The sequence below is a fragment of the Lotus japonicus genome, chromosome 5 (assembly GCF_012489685.1).
Source record: "Lotus japonicus ecotype B-129 chromosome 5, LjGifu_v1.2".
NCBI classification, from domain to species: domain Eukaryota; kingdom Viridiplantae; phylum Streptophyta; class Magnoliopsida; order Fabales; family Fabaceae; genus Lotus; species Lotus japonicus.
Window position 1 is genome coordinate 6,743,877 of NC_080045.1, and position 14,358 is coordinate 6,758,234.

General features: G+C 38.8%; 3 protein-coding genes across 3 annotated transcripts; 2 read left to right on the forward strand and 1 right to left on the reverse strand.

Annotated features, from left to right (window-relative positions):
- The first annotated feature begins 2,190 nt into the window (after positions 1-2,190).
- Positions 2,191-3,614, forward strand: LOC130718411 (uncharacterized). The gene is made up of 2 exons (XM_057568994.1): positions 2,191-2,728; positions 2,969-3,614. Exon 2 carries the CDS (start codon positions 2,970-2,972, stop codon positions 3,465-3,467), a length of 498 nt encoding a protein of 165 aa, XP_057424977.1. The 5' UTR covers positions 2,191-2,728; position 2,969; the 3' UTR covers positions 3,468-3,614.
- Positions 3,615-3,705: 91 nt separating this feature from the next.
- LOC130718410 (uncharacterized) lies at positions 3,706-6,511 on the forward strand. Its single transcript, XM_057568993.1, has 4 exons — positions 3,706-4,733; positions 4,825-5,910; positions 5,994-6,161; positions 6,251-6,511. The coding sequence occupies exons 1-4, from the start codon at positions 3,753-3,755 to the stop codon at positions 6,509-6,511; spliced, it is 2,496 nt and encodes an 831-aa protein (XP_057424976.1). The 5' UTR covers positions 3,706-3,752.
- Positions 6,512-7,091: 580 nt separating this feature from the next.
- On the reverse strand, positions 7,092-7,626 carry LOC130718412 (uncharacterized protein At4g04775-like). The gene is made up of 2 exons (XM_057568996.1): positions 7,453-7,626; positions 7,092-7,361 (listed from the first exon to the last, which is right to left on the reverse strand). Exons 1-2 carry the CDS (start codon positions 7,624-7,626, stop codon positions 7,092-7,094), a joined length of 444 nt encoding a protein of 147 aa, XP_057424979.1.
- Positions 7,627-14,358: the final 6,732 nt, after the last annotated feature.

Sequence of the window (14,358 nt, forward strand, 5' to 3'; positions counted from 1 at the left end):
AAGCTTACCAATTAAGCAATGACGCTGTTTCACTTTTGTTAAATTCCTTAATGGGTGGTGAGACACGTTAGTAAACTATGCATTTTTTTCCTACTCACAAAAAACAATACATGACCAAAAGACCCATACAATTTTTTTTAGAACTAGTAAATATATTAGCACATTACATTAGCAATATGGATGGACGTGGTGTCATTGTCCTTGTAGGCCTTGTGTGTGAAGCAACAAGAGAAAAAATATCTACGACAGATTGGCTTTTGTTTTGTCCAATAACTTCTTGTGTGCTCGAGGTGAACCGAAGCTTCACCGCCCAATGGATGAAAACAAAAGATGAAAGTAATAGCTTGTTTCATTTGGGAACTCCGTAATTACTACTTCGTCTCAATAATGACATTTATAATAACATACATACTCCCTCCGTTCCTAAATAACTGACACTTTAAGGTTGTTGCACAAGTATTAAGAAATAACAATTAATGTTCTTGTTTTATTAAAATTACAATCTAACTTCCTACTATACCCTTTATCTCTCATTTTAATTCTAACTTTTCAACTTTTCTACCACCAATAAATGAAGGTTACTATTGGTAAAGTATAATTAATGTTCTCTTGAACTTTGTAAAGTGGCAGATAATTAGGAACAAAATTTAGTTAGAAATAGTGTCAGTTATTTAGGAACGGAGAGAGTATTCGTCAACCTCTCTGACCTTGTAAATGGGTAAATAATTTCAATGAACTCTTGCATCACCATTTAGCTTAGCTGCCCCCTCTAGGAAATAGCAGAAGCTAGAAGGCTATTGTTGCGGAGCGACCTCTTAAACCGGGCACGGCTAACTCAAAGGATTAGCGTCTCATCTGCAGCCCATGATGAGAGAAAGAGGACCCTTGTTTGCTAAGGTTGAGACACTTGTTGGAGCCATGGGCAGACGAGGGATGAGACAAGGTGAGACTACTGGCACTAACTTGATGGTCCACAGACAACGCTGGCGAGATAGGTTAGAGACGTGTTTTCCGACATCAACACCCGATGCAGATAACTTAGCCAAGTCTGACTTTGGCTATCTTGGACAAACCCCCTTTAGAAATATCTACTAGACCTAAAGTGATGAAGAAAAAACTAACATAATGACAAGCAAAAGATCTATCTGACGTTAGGAGTAATCTCCACCTTTCATCACTACAACATGAGAAACAAGCACATGATTGAACGATGGCCTGTGTGGCACGCAATCACTAGCACGGGATGTAAGCGACCTCACATAGGTAAATCTAACAAAGTGGTTGACCCGACTTCTGAAAAGTCTGCCACATTCCAACGTGAAACCTCTCACACCTTACGATCACTGGAGTGGTACATAGATCGCACGATTAAGAGGCATAAGTGAGAGGTGAAGAGATCAAAGCCAAACCCTAATCCCCATAGCTTTGCCCTATAAATACTAAGTCATTCCTTCCCTAAAAGTATGTTCTCTAGTTCCAATTCGTTCTAGTTCACCACAACTTCTCTTACTAATTAAGACATTAGAGTGTCTTTGCAAAAACTACTAGCAGGTGCTCTCTTCAGCAGACCTCCAGTCTACAACGTTTCAACGTCTGGGTCCCCCTCACGTTTTGTTTATTGTTTCTTTGTCTAGTGTTATATTGCTTGCTTTATTTGCAAGCGTTTGTTAGATAACATACTTGTATGATGAGTTTGGGGTACCCCTTGCGCTCCCTTATATTCAATTTGCTTATAAAAAAACATCTTAGTCCACCATCTTCAGCCTTGTCATTCCCTGCATCGCTATCTATGAGGGCATTAGTCAGACTTGGTTTGATCAAATTTTAATGCTTATAAGCTATTCATAAAAGGATTTTTTTTTACAATTAACTATGACTATAAATCAACTATAGAGAGATTTTTAAATTGTGCCTTCCTAAGTTAGTGTACTTTAAATTGTGCCTCATCAAACATGCTATAAGAAGTTGTATTGAACAATTTCATTTTTATCTGATTTGTGTACCACACTTTTGTGGGAGACATAAATCCTACAATTTGTGAAGATTTTTTACTGTCATACATACAAGTGTCTGATGTTTATCACAAAAGTAAAGTGTGGTACACAAACCATTTTTATTTCAATTTTAAACACTTAAAATAGTAATGGCAATCCACATACACCTGAATTTTCTATTCACTTCTATGTTTCTATCACATTAATAATATCAAATTATAAGTTTTTTCTTTCTATTCTCTGTTTTCTCACCTTTCCAGCATAGAATCTAGGGTTAACTGTTATATTAGTCCTTGTCTTTGTCTCGCCGTCTGAGGTAGGTCCCTCCCCGGAAAAAAATTTGTCTGAAGTCCTCTTGTTTGAAAAGTGGTTGGAGCAGGCCCTCGCCGGAGGGCGGAGCTCCGGCGAGTGCATGTGTGGCTTGGTGACTAGGATTAATGAACCCACGTGGCATTAAAAAATAAATAAAAAATAAAAATCAAATTACAACTCAGAATTTTAAACCTAATTAACCTATTTCTAATTAACCCTAACTTAATTAACCAAAAACTAATTTCCCCCCCCCAAACTTAACCCAATTCACACCAAATCAACCCTACCCCCAAATCAACCCAATCCCAATCTGAAGTAGCAGGGTTCTTCCCCTACCATCGTCTACCATCGAATTCTCCGTCATCGTTCGTGTTCTCGCCGGTTCTCTTGCTCAGGCTCGCCGCTCATTGTGCTTCTTCAAAGTAAGTTTCGTTCTTCCTCTCCTCTTCAATAATGACATGTGGTTTTGGGTTTGGGGTTTTTGGTTCGTTGTTTTGGGTTTATGGTTTTCCTGGGTTCTTCGATAATGGCATATGGTCCTATATTAGCATGCTTAGGGTTTTCGTCTACAATGACTTAGGGTGCAGGGATGGGTATGAGGGTTGCTATATTAGCATGCTTCACTGTTGTTTTATGTGGTTGATAAATTTGTGATTTCTCAGGATGGTTTTTACACTGGTTGTGCGACATGGTGGTTGGTTTGGAAGTAGTCCTTACTGGCATTACTTCGGTGGTGCCAAAAGTGAGTTCCATGATCTTGATGAGTCTAAATGGTCCTACTCTAAGAATGTGGAAATTGTCAAAGGTCTTGGCTACAAAGAGTTTGATTTACTGTGGCTTCCTGATGAGGATGTTGACTGGCATGTTTTCAGGAATTACACAACAGATATGGATGCCAAGGAATTTGCTAAATATGCAGTTGGAAATGACCATGAAGGTGTTATATTTGTGGACAATCTATCCAAAGACCCTCCCACTCTACCTACTGCATTAAAGGAAAAGAAGAAAGATGCCAACAAGAATGTTAAGGTACAAAAACTAAGGGTGAGAAAGTCAGGTAGGTTGCAAGCAATGGTGAGACAAGGAACAAATAAGGGACCTCCTGAAGTTGTAGAGTTATCTGATGATGAGCAATTTCCTAATGAAGTTGCAATGCTATAAAATGAAACTGTTCTCCCTGAACCTGTTCTCCTTGAAGCTGTGATTCCTGAACCCGTTATCCCTAATGTTGTGGACCCTGAAGTTGCAGTTCCTGAAGTAGTAGATGGGGTAGATGGTGATAAAGCTGGTGAGGATAACCAGGAAGAAGAAAATGATGATTCTGATGTTTCTGAAGTTGATAAGGTCGATGATAGTGAAGAAGAAAGGGATTTAGCAAAAGGGGAGGAAGTTACAAACCCAGGATTTGCTCAGGCTGAGTCCCTATTGAATGAGCACATTACTCAAATGCTTCAACAAACTGCAGCAGATAATGATGATGGGGAAAAGAGAGATGAGACAGATTTATGTGGAGGCTATGAGAGTGAGGACCTTGAAAGTGTCCCCACTGATAGTGAGCAGGAAGGGATTCCTAGGAGAAGGTTTGAAAGATTCAATGAGGATGACATGGGCCCAGATTTCAAATTCACATTGGGTATGGAGTTTATATCACTTACACAGTTCAAGGAAGCCCTCACTGACTACTGTATGAAAAATAACAGGGAATATAAATTCAAGAAGAATGACAGTAAGAGATGCAGGGTTGTATGCTTGAGTGATGGCTGTCCATTTGTGATCTTATGTAGCAAAGTTGGAAACAAACAGACTTATAGAATCAAAACTCTTAAGGGAGAGCACACATGTGCAAGGGTTTTTGATAATAAGTCTGCCAATGTTAGATGGGTGAAGAAAAATTTGTTGAACAAAATCAGGACTGTAAACAAAATTAGCACCAATGAGATTGTTGATGATTTCAGGGTAAATCTGGGAATTGGAATTACCAGATACAGAGCTTGGAAAGGTAAGAAGTTGGCAACTGAGGAGGTTGATGGAGCTGCTGAAATGCAATATACTTTGCTTTGGAGATTCAGCAATGAGTTGAGAAGGAGGGATGCAGGTAACACATGCAAAATCAACTTTGTGACACCAAGAGCTAGCTTGCATCCTAGGTTCCTCAGATTTTATATGTGCTTAGAAGGGTGTAAGAGAGGGTTTCTGGGGGGATGTAGGCCATTTATTGGCTTGGATGGATGTCATCTGAAAACAAAACATGGAGGGATCCTTTTGTCAGCTGTAGCTCGTGATCCAAATGAGGAATACTTCCCCCTTGCCTTTGCTGTGGTTGAATCAGAGAACAAGGACAGTTGGAGGTGGTTTATGGAGCTGTTGATGGATGACATTGACCCTACAAGGTCAAGTAGATGGTGCTTTATCTCAGACCAACAAAAGGTAAATATATATATATATTCTTTCACTTACAAATATTACAATGTCATGGTGATAATCTAATTGTCTGGCTTGTGTTATGTTATCATCACAGGGTTTGATGGAAGTCTTCAAAGAAGAGTTGCTCCAAGGTTGTGATCATAGGCTGTGTGTGAGACACCTGTATGCAAATTTGAAGACAAAGTTTGGTGGTGGAGTTCTTTTAAGGAACCTGATGATGGCAGCCGCAAAAGCTACATATGAAGAAGAATGGAGGGAGAAAATGCAGCTCATTAAGGAAAAGAATCTGCTTGCCTTTGAATGGTTGATGGAGAAACCAACATCTTCTTGGTGCAGGCATGCATTTAGCATTTGGCCCAAGTGTGATGTCATCATGAACAACCTCTCGGAGTCCTTCAATGCTGCAATTATTTTGGCCAGAGACAAACCTATTCTCACTATGATGGAGTGGATTAGGACCTATGTCATGGGGAGGTTTCCAAAGATGATGGAGAAGCTTAACAACTGGACAGGTCAGATTATGCCAAAGCCACTTAAAAGAATAGGATTTGAGGTGGGAAAGAGCAAGAACTGGATTCCTAGGCAAGTGGGAAATGAGAAGTTTGAAGTTCGTCATGCTCACACTTTGCAGAGGCATGTTGTAAGCTTGAGGGATAGGAAATGCAGCTGCAAATTCTGGGAGATCAATGGCTTTCCTTGCAGGCATGCAGTGTGTGGAATTAACTTCAAGGGTTATGATCCAAAGAGCTATGTTGATGATTGTTACAAAAGAGGTGCTTTCAGGGCTACTTATGAACATGAAATCACTCCACTTCCTGGCCCTGACCAGTGGATTGTGACACCAAATGACCCTGAGTGCATTCTGCCACCACTGTTTAAGAGAGGTGCAGGGAGGCCCAAAAAATTGAGAAGGAGGGACCCATATGATGACCCTAATCCAAACAAGTTGAAGAGAGGAGGTGCTTTTGTGAGGTGTAGCAGGTGCAACCAGTATGGACACAATAAGAAAGGCTGCAAAAACCCAATTGAAGAAGAGATAGAGATAGATGCAGCAGAGCTTGATGCCCAGATGGATGCAGTACTGGAGAAATTGTTGGAGACTGAATCACAACAGGCCACTGCAGCTCCAGCTCCAGGTGATGAAACACACCAACCAACAACTGGTCAGAATAAGAAAGAGGTATTAACACTAAACTCTACTAAATTTTGTTTGTTCATAATTTTGTATTTCTTGAATGTAATGCAACTTGTGTATTGAAACAGAAAAAAGGTAATAAGAGGTGCAGTGTGTGCAAGCAATATGGTCACTATAAGACAAGTTGTAAGAAATACCCAAAGAAAACCCCCAATGAACCAATTTCTCTACCTGGGATTGTGATAAGGGAACCAACTTCTGCTACTGTCCAAGTCCCTCACAATAATGGAAAACAGGTATTTCCTAAACCCATAATCAACCAATAAGCTTTAATTTCACTTTGTGAACACAAATTATAGCAAACTTTTCCTTATGATTTTTTCAGAAAGAAAAGGTACCTGAAATTCCTAGATCTTTTGATGATGGCTGCATTAAAAGCAAATATATAGCTGCACTAATTCATGACAATGGAGGGGCGACTACTTCATGTTCTATGGTTGAAAATCCTGAACCTGGCAGCTCAGATCCAGCAGGTTCTGTAGCAGATGCAGGACATCAAATGGAAATAATAGAAGAAGAAGGTGGAGGAAATGTTCCAACACAGTGCAGTGTTGTGATGGACAACACCCTTGGAGGTTCAACTTGACTGTGATTTGGATGAGGGACAACTTTAATGGAGTGGGAATCTTTTTTTGTCAAAAGCAGCAGATGCACCACATGGCCACTAGGGTCAATTTTTTTGTAATATTTAGGGAGTGGGGATTTGTGGACCACAAAACTATAGCCACTTGCTTTTGTTAGTTATTAAAACAGGCTTTTATGTTGTTTATGTTGTTTTGTTTGCTGTGACTATATGGTCCAAACAACAAGTTCATGTTTAAGTCCTCCTTATGTATTGATGTTGCACTTCAAATTCAAGGTTAAAGTCCTTCTCTTGTTTCTGTTTAAAGTTTTGCATCTTTACTTACATGTTTGACTTCATGTTTAAGTCCTTATACTATCATTTTTCTTTCAATGTTAACTGTGTATGGTAAAGGAAGTAGGAATGAGACATAAATGAGAGACAACAACTTTTCTTTCATTTCATTAAGTTGAATTCATGCTACACAACAAGTATTTCATCCCACAAACAACCACATACATCCCCTAGAACAAACAACCAAATTCATTCCCTAACACAAACCAACCACCCTAAAACAGAATTAACTTGAAACCCTTGAAACCCTTCAACCCTTCAAACTCTTGCCATACAAAAACACCAGAACTGTGACTATCCAAGAAATCAGAGCAATCAACCGTGCAACATTCTTGTGAAATGTCTCAATTTCAACCTTCTTCTTTAACTTCTTCATCTTCTTCTTCAAATCAGGTCCAGGAAGCACAGAGTTAGATGAATTGTCAATCTCAGAAATGTCAGTATCAGCCTCTACATGCCTGGGTTGTCTTTCATCAACAGGATCATCAATCCAAAAAAAGAAATTACATGTGCCTGGTAACTGAAAGTGTAGAAAAATTGAAGGGTTATCCAAAATTGAAATCCAAATAGAACGGTTACCCAAGATTGAAATCAAAGTATACAACACTTACATGCCAATTTCTGCATCTCAAAAACCTCCTTTCTGAGTTCACTCGAGTACCAGCAGTGTAAATAATGAGAGGAAGACCACAAGGACAGTTAGCCCTTGCACCTGCAGATCGTGGCCTCTGCCTGGAACGAGAGGAGGAAGCAGTGGAACCCTTGAAACCAGAAGAACTATCCATGTAAGATCCAGAAGAAGTCGCACCAAATAGGAGAGGAAAAGGAGAAAACGACAAGACCCAGAAGAAGCCGCACCAAAGCCGACCCAGAAGAACAAGATAGAGAGGAAGGAGAACACGATAAGAGGAAGACGATGAAGAAGAACAGGAGACGGCAGAGGAAGAACACGATAAGGCTTACGATGAAGGAGAACCCTGCTACTTCAGATTGGGATTGGGTTGATTTGGGGGTAGGGTTGATTTGGTGTGAATTGGGTTAAGTTTGGGGGGGAAATTAGTTTTTGGTTAATTAAGTTAGGGTTAATTAGAAATAGGTTAATTAGGTTTAAAATTCTGAGTTGTAATTTGATTTTTATTTTTTATTTATTTTTTAATGCCACGTGGGTTCATTAATCCTAGTCACCAAGCCACACATGCACTCGCCGGAGCTCCGCCCTCCGGCGAGGGCCTGCTCCAACCACTTTTCAAACAAGAGGACTTCAGACAAATTTTTTTCCGGGGAGGGACCTACCTCAGACGGCGAGACAAAGACAGGGACTAATATAATAGTTAACCCTAGAATCTATTCCTAAAATTGTATTGCACGCTTCGTTGTCTTAATATTAACCAAAAGAATAATAGTTCACCGAATCTCCCTCCTGGCTTACCACCATTTCAAAAGCCGATCACTTTGTTGTCATGTACAACAAAAAAAAGAGAGAAAGTGGTGATTATTTTTAATAGTTCAAGCATTTCATGTGATTCTTTCTCTCAGTCACTTTTGTAAAAGCAGGTTCTTTATTAAAAATGACTCCATAACTTCTCTTTGAACCTTTGAGGAGAGAATCAGTGCGCAATCTTTGGCACCACCTCCACTTGTTCACTTCAGCCACTCAAATATGTGGACCAATAATTAAGACCATTTCATTCCTTAACTCAATAAATCTAGCAACGAAGTTTGAGGCAATTCCCAATGACCTAATCTCTCTCGTGCTCCACCAAACTCATTGACCCCATTTGTCTTCGACAATTGCTGCACAACAGAACATGTGGTGTGCTCTCGGAGTTGCCTTTGTAGATATCATATATATGCATTGAGTAATTTCAATTTATAAAAACAACCTCAATTCAATATTCCTTTCTTGGATACATTCAATGTGAAGGAATTGTATTCCGTGTCTTTCATTGATAAACAACTGAGTATTTATATATAAAGGTTCTAAGTTTAATTGGAAATAAATCTAAACTAGATTACATGAGTAATTGCATCATAATAAATCAAGAATATATATTCTAATATTCTATTCTATTCTAACACACCCCTGCAGCCAAAGCTGGCGGTTCACCGGTGTTGAGACTGGAGCGGAAATCAGCAAAAAGAACTCGAGGTAGATCGTTCGTGAAAATAGAATACCCGTCAAACGCGAGAGCGGCCGAAGAAAACTCTTGGTGACTTGAGGAGGAGGAGGAACCATTGTTGGCGTAAGGAACAACCGTTGGCGTCGAAGAGCCGGATTGGAGTGTGATCGGCCATAGGATGAGTTAGAAAGAAAAAAGAAGTAAATAAAAAAAACTGTTTTTTTTATTGCTACCTGGGTGAACCGGGCCTATTCGGTCCGGTTCACGGTCTGGACGAACCAGAGGAAAACTGGGCCGTTGGAACTGAACGAAAAATGGGCCAAGCCTGGGTTGGAACGCGGGTCAAACCGTGTTAGGCCACGACCCGGATCTTAACGCGGGCCTGCACCTGGAGGCTACGATCTGGACCTGCCTTCACTGGTGTGGTGCGGCGGCGCGGCCTGAGGAATGAAAACAGAGGGATCGTGAAGCTTGGAGCACGATTTCACCACAGGGCTGGGCGCGGGCCAAACACCGTGACAGACCCTAGTGCTGGTGTAGAACGGGTCGGAACCTGTCGAGGGAGAGAAAGCACGCAACGGAGATGCGTGCGCGGCGCGGGGGAGGGCGCTTGGTCTGGCGGCGGCGGCTGTGCAAGTGATGGCGGTGCGCGACCTGAGGGTGGGAAGGAGTTTTTTATTTTGGTTTGGACAAACTAAAAATAAATAAATAAAAAAGGTGGCGGCGGTGGCGCTCTACTCTAAGAGTAGAGGGCGGCGACTCAATCACGACAAGGATCGCACGTGAGAGCGGCTCAATCACGGTGAGAATCGCAAGTGAGAGCGAGCGGCGGCGCTATAAGAGTAGAGGGCGACGACGGCTCAAGCGGCGACGCTCTAAGAGTAGAGTGCGGCGGCAGGGAGCTCAATCACGGCGAGGATCGCATGTGAGAGCGAGCGGCGACGCTCTAAGAGTAGAGTGCGGCGGCGGGAGTCTCAATCACGTCGAGGGTCGCGCACGTGAGAGCAGCGGCGACGACGCTCTTAAAGTAGAGGGCGGCGACGGCGACACGTGCATGAGAAGGTGTGGCCCGACGGTAGCATGTTCAAGAGAAGTTGCGGCGGCGGTGAAAGGAAAAAACAATAATTAAAATAACATAAAAAAAGGCTAGGTTATAGGATCAGAACTAGCTTCTGATACCATTAATGAATTGTATTCCGTGCCTTTCATTGATAAACAACAGGGTATTTATATACAAAGGTCCTATGCTAAATTTTTAGGACTAGTAAATAAATCTATTTTATTCTAATATTCTATTATATTCTAACACAATGTTCCTTCGTTAATTAGTTCTTGACCACAACGTCTCAATGGCTCTGCTGACCAAGATTGAAACTAGTAGTAGTATACTAGTATGGAACATCTATCATGTGGATGATATTATTTGAGGCAACACTTGTCATTTATTTTTTATGAATGCATTGAAAACTCTCCAAAATTTATAAGAAAGACAAAGTAAATTGATGAGTGAAGGTTAAAATTATTTGCAAGGATGCTTGCATAAATGACAAGTGGACCACAATTTTATTGTTTCTAAACTAAATGAACAAGAGTAACTTAATTTGTCTCTCTCTGAACATAAACTAAATTTGGTCTAAAGATGGTGCAATAAAAATATATCTAACAAATAATAACTAGATCAATTGTTTTAATTTCTACTAACTTATCACATAAATTTGTCTTTCAACATTAGTTGGCAGTTGGCAACTCAAACAATCCTGTCTAGACATATTTATGTGAGCATTAGCATCGGAATCTAACCATTATTTGGTATGTGGATTATGCTTGGTAGTTGAAATATGAGTACTTTTTTCCTATAATAAATCTGTAGTGTTTTCTGGTTAATAAAACCTGATGGAAGAAATCTGAACACAACATAACAATTATAAGTACAACAATTCCAGGTTAACTGATGGAGATGTTCTATATCACTTCCTGATCATGTTAGGGAATCAACAACATGTGGCAATAGAGAGGACAATCATGTTGTCTACCAATAGAGAGGAAATGGTGATTTTGGGTATGAAAGATGAATATCACTTTTTAATTCCTTAGTTTTATTCTGCAGAAAAAAGTTAAAGATGATAGTTGGATCCATAGGTTTTGTTTTGACCGCTTGCCTCTTCATCTCGTCACTGTATACTCCCTGTCATGTTTTCATTTTTTTTTAATAATTGTAAGTGATATTGTTTACTTCAAACCTTTTTTCGTTGTTGCATGCCTATTATGTATCGAATCATAAAAAAGAAATTAACCGAGGATAATGTTGGAGCATACAGTTACATGGATACCCTAGTCAACTGTGGATTAGACGTTTTATTGAGCGTCTTTAGACCTGATAGCAGGGGCATCTAGGTGGGGGCAGGCAGGAGCCATCGCCCCCCAAGAATTTTGAAATGTTCATCGACTATAGGTATTTTTATATAGAAGATGTTATAACATTTTGTGATACTCATCAAGTTGAAGTTCCTAATATGAAAACCCATTATTTTATGGGTAATGATCTTCATAAGAAATAAAATGGAGATATATGGAACATCATGATATATGTATTTTATTCTGCAATTGATTTGCAACTATATGAATTAAAAAAAAGATTTAATGTAGAGGTTGTAGAACTTCTCATACTTAGTTCAGATTTAGATCCTAAGGAAAATTTTAAATCATTTGGCAATGAGAAAATTTGTAAGCTTGTTGAGAAGTTTTATGCAGATGATTTTTCCGAGCTAGAAAAGAGAAATTTGTCGTTCAAACTAAGACATTATCATTCAGATATTTACCGAGATCCTAATTTAGGAAATATTTCTATTTTATCCGAGTTTTACCAGAAGTTAGTTGAAACTGGAAAAACAACAATAGATCGACATTCTCTCTTTCAACACCCTCTACAGAGCAATCTTTTTATGCAATGAAAGTTGATAAGACTTCGACTTTGCAACAAAATTGAAGATGATCTTCTCTGAAATTTATTAGTTGTATAGATCGAGAGAGAAATTGCTGAAAAAATTTATATTGATACAATAATAGGTAAATTTAGTAGTATAAAACAACGAAGAGTTGTATTTAAATCATCTTTTATCATCTAAAGTTTATATAATATTCAATGAATATTTTTTTAGTCTTATATTTCGCTCTCCTAACAAGAAAATCCTGGATACGCCCCCTGATAGTAAGCTAGTGCTGATCTTCAATTCTATTGGGGTAGTTTTCATGGTTACGTATGTAGTTATATATTACATCTACTCCGAAACTGGTGCACATGTGCGTTAATGTACTTAGCAATTTTATTTAGTAATTTGTTACTTCCTTGGTAAACTGAGGCTTAACTCTAACATCATTCTAGAAAGAAAAAAGATATACTGCTTGTTGCGTGGAACCGATTTCTTTGTCAGTTACCTTTTTTGTGCTCTCCTTGTTCACCAATCTGCATTGAAGCTGATGGTTCTAAGCTAGGTTTCAGTTTGAACGAACTCTAGACCTAGAACCCAAAATGACTTTCAAGCAAATAGAATTGCAAAAGAACCAAATCGTATATTGTTAAGCAATTTTCCAAACGTAATATACAAATTCTTACTTATTTAGTTTTGTTAAAATTTACAATTGAAATTATGTTCATACCCTCACGCTGTGCATAACTTCAAATAAATAACACGAGCGGTGGCTATTAATAGAGTAGTGTTAGTGGCTTCACAAAATTTGGGAATTAGGGTTGGAGACCCACACATCGCTCAACTCTTTGAATTCCCCACTAGCTTCTTTCCTTGATGAGATGATTGAGAATGAAAATTCCGTCATTGGTGAGATTGTAGCGATGGCTATTGATGGATTTTATGTGTTTCGAGATGGAATTTCAATCATCATGCTTCGTAATGGCTTCTTTAAATGACAATGCACTAGTCTAAACAAATCCAACGCTGGAAATCCTTTAATTTCCATATGAGAATAGTGTAAGAGAGTCCATGGATGGTGCTAGGAAAACTCCACGACGATCTAGCAGGAGAAAGCGCAAGCTAGACGACAAAGAGTCTATTAATTCTCTAGTCATGGAAGACATAATTAGGGTCCATTAAAAGGCTTATATCTAAAAGCATAACTAGGGTACGTAGGGTGTGAATTGGGGCAGAACCACCAAAATTAGGGTTCACAATTTTAGTGATGAAGAAATTTCATATCGACTTTGGTATGTGGATTATGCTTGGTAGATGAAAATTGAGTATTTTTTCCTATAATAAATATGTAGTTTTTTTCTAGTTAATAAAACCTTTTGGAAGTAATCTGACCACAATATAACAATTATCTATACAACAAGTGAAGAAGAACTTGCATCATGGAATGCTTCACAAAATAAATAATATACGCAAAACAAGCAAAGAGATTGAAAAAGGTTATCTGCGTATTCAACAAGGGGTTCGTTAAAAAAGTTTGAGGACAAGAGAAGGTAACGAGTAGAAAATATTGAGAAGAATTTAGAAGAGTTCGATAATCTAAACATGAAAGATAATGAGTAGAAAATATTGAGAAACATGCCAAAAAAATTGAGCATGTTGTTGCAATAATAGAGGAAACAAAGGAATTGACTAAGTGAACTTTGGATTTACCAAGGGACTCACTAGAAGCTCATAAAAAAGGGTGAACATATTTTCATCTCAGCCTATGAAGCTAGGTTTTTAATCCAAGATAAATCTTGCACAATCGAGCAACACAAAGCAACAACATAGAGGTCATACATAAAACATTCCAAAGCTTTTCAAGCAGAAAAAGGTAGAAAGATTTTAACTTTCAACCAAGAGGAAGGTAGAAGAAACTACTCTAGTTGAAAAATTGCAACAATAATTCTCCATGTCGTATTTGCAAAAAGCATGTGCATGAAATGAGAGATTATGGTTTCAACTCACAATTGTACATGAAGCAAAATTTAATGAAGTACATGAAGAAGGGATATTTGTTTGAATGAGTATGCATCAAAAAGCAAATAATACATGATTGATTGAGAATGGATGCAGCAACCACATGACATGAAAAAGAGAATTTTCATAAGTTTCTTTTTGTCCTTCTAGACCCTAAGTTTCTCTTCCCAATGAAGTATGTGGAGGTCATGCTCAAAGATTGCGAATTTTGTTGATCACTCCATAGTAAATATTCCCGAAAATGACAGCATTCAAAAACCTCCTGTAATTGTCTTCAGAGACCAGATTTTGTTGAAAATCAAATTCACGAGGGTCATGGATGTTCTTCCGGTAATTTCAATCAACCTTCAAGCCTTAAGTGAATTGAAATTTCTCGCTTAAACGATGAACACCAATAAAACAATCTCGAAAAAAACTCAAGGTTCACCATGGGATAGATCGTTCAAAAAAC